The 9,703-nt window shown below is 43.3% G+C and overlaps 1 protein-coding gene across 1 annotated transcript in view; it reads right to left on the bottom strand.

Annotated features, from left to right (window-relative positions):
- Window positions 1-212: 212 nt before the first annotated feature.
- The window catches only part of LOC110503540 (glutamate receptor ionotropic, kainate 4-like), a 425,725-nt gene continuing 416,234 nt past the window's right edge, over window positions 213-9,703 (bottom strand). Inside the window, exons 20-21 of the mRNA XM_036961231.1 lie at window positions 9,356-9,474; window positions 213-5,238 (exon numbers count right to left, since the gene is read on the bottom strand). Of these exons, the coding sequence (XP_036817126.1) occupies window positions 4,837-5,238; window positions 9,356-9,474 (521 nt within the window). The 3' untranslated portion in view covers window positions 213-4,836. The remainder of the gene's footprint in view (window positions 5,239-9,355; window positions 9,475-9,703) is intronic.

Genomic DNA, 9,703 nt, shown 5'->3' with positions numbered 1-9,703 from the left:
GTAGTAGCTCGATGCTACATTGAACTGGGTGAATAGAATATGAATGGAAGTCATCCAGTATGCTGTAATAGAAATCAGGCCATGCTCATGCAAAAACAAAACGTCCTCCCTCATCTTAAACGGCTATGACCGCCACTGTATCCACCATTCATGTTAAAATGTTGCATGGCCTTACAATGTTCAATAAAGACAACATAACAACCAGGAAATCCTCAGAATGGCGGTTTATGTTTTAAGAAATGTATTTATAGTGGAATAAAAATGACAACATAAGAAAATAAAGCATATAAAATAGCAGCCAAATCCTGCCATCCTACCCAAGGTCTCCCAGTGAAAGTCTGAGTGCTACTTCTTCTACATGACGATTCCTCTTCATTCCAATTCAACTCCCTTTAGCCTTCAAGGTAATTGGCTATCTTATTTCAACTAGGCTTGATTTAATGTCTATGAATGTTTTCGTGCATAAATGTTAGGTGCACAGAATCCCACTAAACCCGGGAGTTCATCCAGCTGACCCCACGTTGTCTCAGTTTGCGTCCCAAATGGCACCCCATTCCCTACATAGCGCACACTACTTTTGACCAGAGCAGGTAATAGCAAAAAGGGTACCATTTAGGACGCAATCTCTGTGACCTAACAACTAGATATTATAGAAAACCTGCTAATTTGAATATGTGAATGTATCATTACTCATCATGCCTGTAGTTGTATGTGCTTGTATATGGATGTGTGGATGTGTTCCCACAAGTTAAATTTGATGGTTAGGCTGAGGGCTTGTAGAAATAGAGAGCCCCTGGAACCTCCACAGGGAAACCCTGGTTGAGCATTCTGTATTTACACACTTATGACAACAATGGTCCATAAGAGGATTATGTGCATTGACACTATAGCCTCTGTATGATATAACAATGAGCTCTGTACAGCCTATTCTTTACCACCTCTCTCTGTATCCATAGAAGCTCGAAAACAAACACACTGTACAGAAAACATTTCTCAGAGAATAGTTACACATCAAAAACCAGGACAACTTCACTCACAGGGTAAAACCTCTTGTAAACCAAAAAACATAATTTATTTTACGGGTATTCACATTGTATGGAAACATGTCGGACTGGTCTCTAGTGGTAAAATGAACAGACATTTGAGAAGAAATCAAATCCTTTGAAAACAGATGATGATCCCAGATGATGATTTCGTTTGTAAAATGAAACTAAGGAATAGAATGGCCCTGCATACCACAAGTAAAGGAATTGTTAAATTACAACACCATATTTGGTATTATTGAGGGACTTTTAATGGGGCATACTTCATATTTGTTGAATGTGGTGACATTGGCTACTAAATTAATTCACTAGTGATTTTCTAGCATTGAAGTGAGAGAACCTTTAAAAAAAAGTGGTATTCAAAGTTGGGGTTGCTGCAGTGGGGTAGGTAAAATGTAAAAAAATGTTTTTTTTACAAAACATTAGCAACACCTTCCTAATAATGAGTTGCACTCCCTTTTGCCCTCAATTTGTTGGGGCATGGACTACAATGTGTCGAAAGCGTTCCACAGGGATGCTGGCCTATGTTGACTCCAATGCTTCTCACAGTTGTGTCAAGTTGGCTGGATGTCCTTTTAATGGTGGACCATTCTAGCTACACACTGAAAACTGTTGAGCATGAAAAACCCAGCAGCGTTGCAGTTCTTAAAACACTAAACGGTGCGCCTGGCACCTACTACCATACCCCATTCAAAGGCACTTAAATCTTTTGTCTTGCCCATTCACCCTCTGAAGGTCACACATACATAATCCATGTCTCAATTGTCTCAAGGCTTAAAAAACCTTCTTTGACCTGTCTCCTCCCCTTCATCCACACTGATTGAAGTGGATTTAACAAGTGACATCAATAAGGGATCATAGATTTCACCTGGATTCACCTGGACAGTCTGTCATGGAAAGAGCAGGTGTTCCTAATGTTTTGTACACTCAATCAGCATGTAGATTTTTTTTAGGAACAAACAATTTAGTGTACAGATTATTGTATGGAACAATATAGAAATGTTTTTGAGAAAGATAATTCGAAAATATAATTTTATTCAGTAAATGTGTTTATTGGTTTATTATTTATTTTTTTATAAGAGATGAAAGTGCAATGAATTGAAGGTTATTTATTGATGTAAAAATTTAAATGTACAGATTTTAAGGTTGCGTCATTAGATTTGAGGTCGGGTCGCGAGAAATTCTCTGGGGGAAAAAAACGAGGTCCCCAGACATTCTGGCGGAAAAAATGGATTCCCCGCTGAAAAAGTTTGAATACCACTGTTCTAAAAGAGATCTTTTGCATTTGTGGCCTGCTGGCTCAAGAGATATAGATGAAGGCATTATGAAAATAGACAACAGTTCTTTCTCCAGTCTCAGATTCTCATTGACCCAACCTAAGCGATCTGCTTAGTCGTTTCATTATCATAATTGTAAAAATGTATGGCCTAGGTTTTTCAGCCGCCTACACTAAGGCAGGAGAACGCATATACTATGGGGAATGTTTGACTGCCGCGCTGTATAGATGCCTTGAAAAGCAATTTTAGAGATGAATGATATCAACTAACTAGTGGATTCAATTCAAATGCTGAAAGAGTCTATCCAGATTTTAGATTGGATGTGACAAATACAAATGAACCTGACATACCTGGATGCCTCCAATCAAATACTTTGTCAAGATGGCCTGGTTTCAGGCACTCTTGACATATGAGTGGCACACCCCTTGGGCATTGTCAAGGAGACGGATCCATCAAAGCCTAATGTTGACAGACAGGCCACAGTTGTTCACTGTCGCCCACTCATTTTAGTCCATTTAGTAGAAAAGCACAGCCAAAACAGCAAATCTCAAGGACACCACCAGCAACTTATAAAACATCCAGGAAATGAGTAACATTATATGCTACATCGATGAATTTTCGATACGGTACACTGAATAAATCAACTTGAATGAACACACGGAGAAAGAACAGCTTTGCTCCACAAATCAAATCGGGCCTTGATTTCATTACTAGGGTCGTATTCATTAGGGCATGTGATGGAAAACACTTCCATTTTAAGTTTCTGATTGGAGAAGTTCAAGTAGGCCCTCCCCGTTTCACCCCTTTTTGTTCAGTTTGGTGCCTAATTAATACGACCCAGATCTTGCAATGAGGGTCTCTGTTGATGGTTAGAGGGACAGCTTACCCCAAAATTGAAGTTTGTAAGCAATGGGAAATCCGTAGGCCTATACCCAATTATTCCCATTAATGTAGGCTCCATATAATCTTTTGCAATGCATATTGCAGAATTTACAAAACAGATGGTGATCCAGGAAAGACTTCAAACCCCTCATACATATGAAAGCGTAAGACAATGTTTAATTTGGGGCGGAGTCTTTAAAAATCAAAGTGAAATTCCTGTAAAAACATTTACGGGAGCATTCAGTTTTAATTGGTTCTGGAATGTGTTGAATTTTTCCCCAGTGCCACCATCTCAGTATGACTACCTCTGCAGTGTGACTATCTGCATTGCCTGTGTGTACTGTGTATGTAGTGTCTGTGTGTGTGCGCGCGCATGCCTTTGTGCCTGCCTGTGTGAGTGTGTGCATTCCTGCGCGTGTGCATGAGTGTATGGTGCACGCCGCAGAGAGTGGGTCTGGGTCATGTCAAGGCAATAGCGCAGCACAAAGACGAGAGAGTGTTGAACAGATGGAATAGAGAGGACAAATTGGGAATAGTGAACCCATATCAATCACTTACAGTATATGGGATTCATATGAGACTGTATACCACAGTGGGCAATGGGAAGAAACTCAAAATGGTGGTATGTTGTGGTATCTAGTGTTAATGACCCGTGATCTGGGGGCAATATCAAGAGACAGGTCCCACACATGAGCAAAGGGAATGAATGATGACTATTTCTGATTACATTGGGGTTCTTTTTGTCTCTGGGCAAATTGTTTGAACGGGAAACTCATTCTCCCCTCCAATCATCAGCATCCCACTTGCTGACATGCATTGCGGTCTTTCAGAAATACATCTAAAACATATTTTTGTATAGAATATAATCACTATTATAAAACAAGTCATTGTGTTTGTTTTTATCTTCGGTTCTCTTTGTCGTCGTTGTCTCAAGGCCGTGATGCCCATCGTTCAAGATCAGCTTCATTTTTTGGCACTTTCACACACAAAACAAAGTATTCAAAGAATGATGCTGCATTGGACGTCTTTTTCTATGTGTTCTCTGTTTGTAGCTCTGAAAAGGCAATACTGTACACACTGGGGAAAAGAAAACATCGTATCGTCTCAGAGAACAATAGAATGGTAACAATATGATCAATGTCCAGAACACAACAAAAGGAGAAATAATTTAAAAACAGATCAACAATTAGCACAATGAGTGACAGAAAATACTGCATAGTACAAATGCCCCATAACCTGTGTCCTTCACATCCTAGACAGGGCATAGGGCCTTCGAGACAGACAGCCCATACAGAGAGGTTGTGTCCCCTCTCACGGACTTCCTCTGGTAGTCTCTATGGATATGTCCAATGGCAGTTCCATCTCTAAGCCCAGGGCATCATTCCAGAGCTCAAAGATCCCTTCCACGGGGGACGCGCTCAAAATATCCACAGCCAAAGCCATCGCCCCAGCCGCTGTCCTCCAACATCAAACGCACCAGGACCAAAGCAGCTCCTGTCACAGTACCACATGACCTTCCCATGATGCTCCCTGTTGCCCCTGTGGAGGGGTGCCTACTGGGTACAGTAGTACAGTGGGTGTGTGGTGGTCTAGGTAGGTAAAGGGGTTGTCTAGGTCAAGGGGGTGCTTCCTTGTTATTCGGGTTCGCTACTGTTGGTTGCTTTCTCCCACTCTATGCTCTCCTCGCTGTGAGTTGGCGAGGCTCCGTGGCTGGGGCCGCCCCCGGGACGCACGCCGCGCAGCCCCTGGAAGCGCCGGCACTCGGGGCAGATGCGGATGTGGCTGCAGCCCCGCGCCACCAGAGCTGCCTCCTGCGCCAGTCTGTGGGAGAAGGGCTCGGAGAGGGGCAGGCCGGCGGCAGCGCCACACAGCTTGCCATTGCTCAAGCTGACAGCAGCAGCCCGCGCCCGGCGCTCCTCCAGGGGTAGGGGGCGAGGACGGAGCATGGTCGTCCCCCGCCGACGCCTCAGCTGTAGGCTGTCCCGGCACAGGACGATCCCCTGGAGCTCCCGGAGCATCTCCTCACACACCGACAGCTGCAACACACACAGGGAGAGAGAGGCCGGGAGATCTCACTGACACACTGCAAGATCAGAGACTGACGGGCAGGCTGAATTAAAAAAAAAAAAAGTATTTTGGGTAATAGACATAATACAACAAAATGTACAATGTGGACCCAGACGATATCACTTGAAAGCATGAATTAAAACGCTTGTTTCCAAAGTGGTCCTCCGACTGACAGACACCATGCAGGACAGACAACAGCTGCACAAATAGGATAGAGTGGGATGTACTGGACATTTAAGTCTGACAATATCGTATAAAAGAACTTAAGATTAAGTTTGTTGGGAAAATATCACAACATCCTAGGGGTTTCAAGGAAAAATAGACAACTGTACAACATTCTATATGGTACTTGATGGTTAAATACTGACATTGCCAAATCCCCCTTAGCGTTTTTCCTATTTTGATGCATTACAACCTGTAATTTAAATGGATTTTTATTTGGATTTCATGTAATGGACATACACAAAATAGTCCAAATTGGTGAAGTGAAATAAAAAATATAAAAAAACAGAAAAGTGGTGGGTGCATATGTATTCAGCCCCTTTTGCTATGAAGCCCCTAAATAACATCTGGTGCAACCAATTACCTTCGGAAGTCACACAATTAGCTAAATTAAGTCCACCTGTGTGCAATCTGTCACATGATCTGTCACATGATCTCAGAAAATATAAACCTGTTCTGAAAGGCCCCAGAGTCTGCAACACCACAAAGCAAGGGGCACCACCAAGCAAGCGGCACCATGAATATAATGTTCTCCAAACAGGTCAGGGACAAAGATCAGGGTTGGGTTATAAAAAAAGATCAGAAACTTTGAACATCCCACGGAGCACCATTAAATCCATTATTAAAAAATGGAAAGAATATGGCTCAACAACAAACCTGCCAAGAGGGCCGCCCACCAAAACTCACGAACCAGGCAAGGAGGGCATTAATCAGAGAGGCAACAAAGAGACCAAAGACAACTCTGAAGTAGCTGCAAAGCTTCACAGGGGAGATTGGAGTATCTGTCCACAGGACCACTTTAAGCCGTACACTACACAGAGCTGGGCTTTACGGAAGAGTGGCAGGAGAAAAGCCATTGCTTTTGGCGAACATGTTTGGTGTTCGCCAAAAGGCATGTGGGAGACTCCCCAAACATATGGAAGAAGGTACTCTGGTTAGATGAGACAAAAATGTAGCTTTTTGGCCATCAAGGAAATTGCTATTTCTGACGCAAACCCAACAACTCTCATCACCCCGAGAACTCTCATCACCCCGAGAACACTATCCCCACAGTTAAGCATGGTGGTGGCAGCATCATGCTGTGGGGATGTTTTTTCATTAGCAGCGACTTAGAAACCGGTCAGAATTGAAGGAATGATGGATGGCATTAAATACAAGGAAATTCTTGAGGGAAACCTGTTTCAGTCTTCCAGAGATTTGAGACTGAGATGGAGGATCACCTTCAAGCAGGACAATGACCCTAAGCATACTGCTAAAGCAACACTCGAGTGGTTTAAGGGGAAACATTTAAATGTCTTGGAATGGCCCATTCAAAGCCCAGACCTCAATCCAATTGAGTATCTGTGGTATGACTTAAATATTGCTGTACACCAGTGGAACCCATCCAACTTGAAGGAGCAGATTTGCCTTGAAGAATCGGCAGAAATCCCAATGGCTAGATGTTCCAAGCTTATAGAGACATACCCCAAGAAACTTGCAGCTGTAATTGCTGCAAAATGTGGCTCTACAAAGTATTGACTTTTGGGGGGTGAATAGTTATGCACTCTCAAGTTCTGTTTTTTTTGTCTTATTTGTTGTTTGTTTCACAATAAAAAATATTTTGCATCTTCAGAGTGGTAGGCATGTTGTGTATATCAAATGATAGAAACCCCCCAAAAATCAAATTTAATTCCAGGTTGTAAGGCAACAAAATTAAAAAAATGGCAACGGGGTGAATACTTTCGCAAGCCACTGTATATTCAAAAGTATGTGGACACACATTCAAATTAGTGGATTTGGCAATTTCATCCACAGACATGTAATCTCCATAGACAAACATTGGCAGTAGAATGGCCTTACTGAAGCGCTCAGTGACTTTTAACGTGGCACTGTCATAGGATGCCACCTTTCCAAGTCAGTACGTCAAATGTATGCCCTGCTAGAGCTACCCCTGTCAACTGTATGTGCTGTTATTGTGAAGTGGAAACATCTAGGAGCAGCTGCGAAGTGGTAGGCCACACAAGCTCACAGAACGGGACCGCCGAGTGCTGAAGCATGTAGTGCGTAAGAATCGTCTGTCCTTGGTTGCAACACTCACTGCCGAGTTCCAGATTGCCTCTGGAAGCACAGACAGCACAATAACTGTTCGTCGGGAGCTTCATGAAATAGGTTTCCATGGCCGAGCAGCCGCACGCAAGACTAAGATCACCATGTGCAATGCCAAGTGTCGGCTGGAGTAGTGTAAAGCCAAGTCATGAATCACTCTTCACCATCTGGCAGTCCGACGGACAAATCCAGGTTTGGCGGATGCCAGGAGAACGCCAATGCATAATGCCGACTGTAAAGTTTGGTGGAGGAGGAATAATGGTCTGGGCCTGCTTTTCATACGTTGGGCTATGCCCCTTAGTTCCATGAAGGGAAATCTTAACGCTACAGCATACAATGAAATTCTAGAAGATTCTGTGCTGCCAACTTTTTGGGAACAGTTTGGGGAAGGCCCTTTCCTGTTTCAGCATGACAATGCCACCGAACATAAAGCGAGATCCGTAAAGAAATAATTTGTCGAGATTGGAGTGGAAGAACTTGACTGGCCTGCACAGAGCCCTGACCTCAACCCCATCGAACACCTTTGGGATGAATTGGAACGCCGACTGCGGGCCTAATCACACAACATCAGTGCCCAACCTCACTAATGCTCGTGGCTGAATGAAAGAAAGTCCCTGCAGCAATGTTCCAACATCTAGTGGAAAGCCTTCCCAGAAGAGTGGAGGCTGTTATAGCTGCAAAGTGGGGACCAACTCCATATTAATGCCCACGATTTTGGAGAGAGATGTTCGACGAGCAGGTGTCCACATACTTTTGGTCATGTAGTGTTTTCCTTTCGCATTCTTATATATTATATGAAATTATTGTGAAATACTGGTTACATTATACATTTTGCCATTCTCATCCTCGTAACATAAGACAAATCCCTGCCCTGCATTTTCCTTATTGCGTTAAATGTCTGTGCTGGTTTGCCCGTCTCCTCTCTGTCTTCCTCTCCCAATGATATCACACAGTGTCAGTGTGGACTAGACAAAGACAGGGCGAGGAGAACAGGCATGATAATCCACACATCACAGTTAGCTGTAGTCACACAGTACATATTTCTAACTGTTTTGGCCATGGCATCTCCCTTTGTGCAATGTAATAGAAGGGAACAAGCTTACAGAGGCATTGCGTGGGCCATGAGCCATGCCATTATAACTGACAAAAATCAAACAAGCCATTCCAGATACACACTTAGATAGATAGATAGCTTGTGTGCACACACACTAATTTGATTGTTTCCTAGTCCCCCCAAAAAATAAGTCAGGTGGCATGGGCTTTTCTGTACACAGGCTGGTTTATTTAGATATATATTTTTTATATCACAGTGTTGTATCGGGAACAATTGAAAACAGTCATATTTCGTAAAGAAAAACATCACAGAAAAATACAGCAGAAACTGAAATTAAATCATTTCCAAACCATGAAACAACGTCTTGTTCAAAAATGAATTCAAAGCGGGCTGATTTGAGGTTGTTCAAGAATAAAAGCACAGCATTTACAGTCACATTCACTACCAGTGGAGACAGCTGAGGTCTACTACATAAAGGCATGCAGATAGATAGTGTATGTGAGGTATTATCTTTGGCAGAGGTCTCAGAGGCAAATGAAAGGAATGGCGCACACTTGGCAAGGGGCTGGCAGGGATAGGAAGCTATGTGCTTCAACCTGTGTGAGGCAGCATAGTGGGGCTCATGGGGCTTGCTGCTTCTGGAGTTGAGCTGGGTCTGGGAGAAGAGCGCATCAGGGCGGGGAGAGGGAGACAAAGCAGATGCAGGTAAAATAGCCCTCTCTCACCTCTGTTCCGGGCATCTGCCGCAGAAACCACATAAACTCCAGCACCGCCATGAAGATGGCCACCAGGAGACCGCACACCAGCACCACGAAGATACCGCCTATGTTTTCCATGCCTAGTCCTGGGAGGGAGGGAGAGAGAGAGGGAGAGAGCGAGGGCGAGAGACAGAGAGAAAGAAAGAAAGAAAGAAAGAGAGAGGGAAAGAGATTCAAAAAAATAAAAACCAGAAATACCTTATTTAGATAAGTATTCAGTCCCTTTGCTATGAGACCCGAAACTGAGCTCTGGTGCATTCTGTTTCCATTGATCATCCCTGAAATGTTTCTACAACTTGGAGTCCACCTGTGGTA

The sequence above is a fragment of the Oncorhynchus mykiss genome, chromosome 24 (assembly GCF_013265735.2).
Source record: "Oncorhynchus mykiss isolate Arlee chromosome 24, USDA_OmykA_1.1, whole genome shotgun sequence".
Taxonomy (NCBI): Eukaryota; Metazoa; Chordata; class Actinopteri; order Salmoniformes; family Salmonidae; genus Oncorhynchus; species Oncorhynchus mykiss.
The sequence above is the reverse complement of the archived record's forward strand: the minus strand, read 5'-3'. Positions and strand labels throughout refer to the sequence as shown.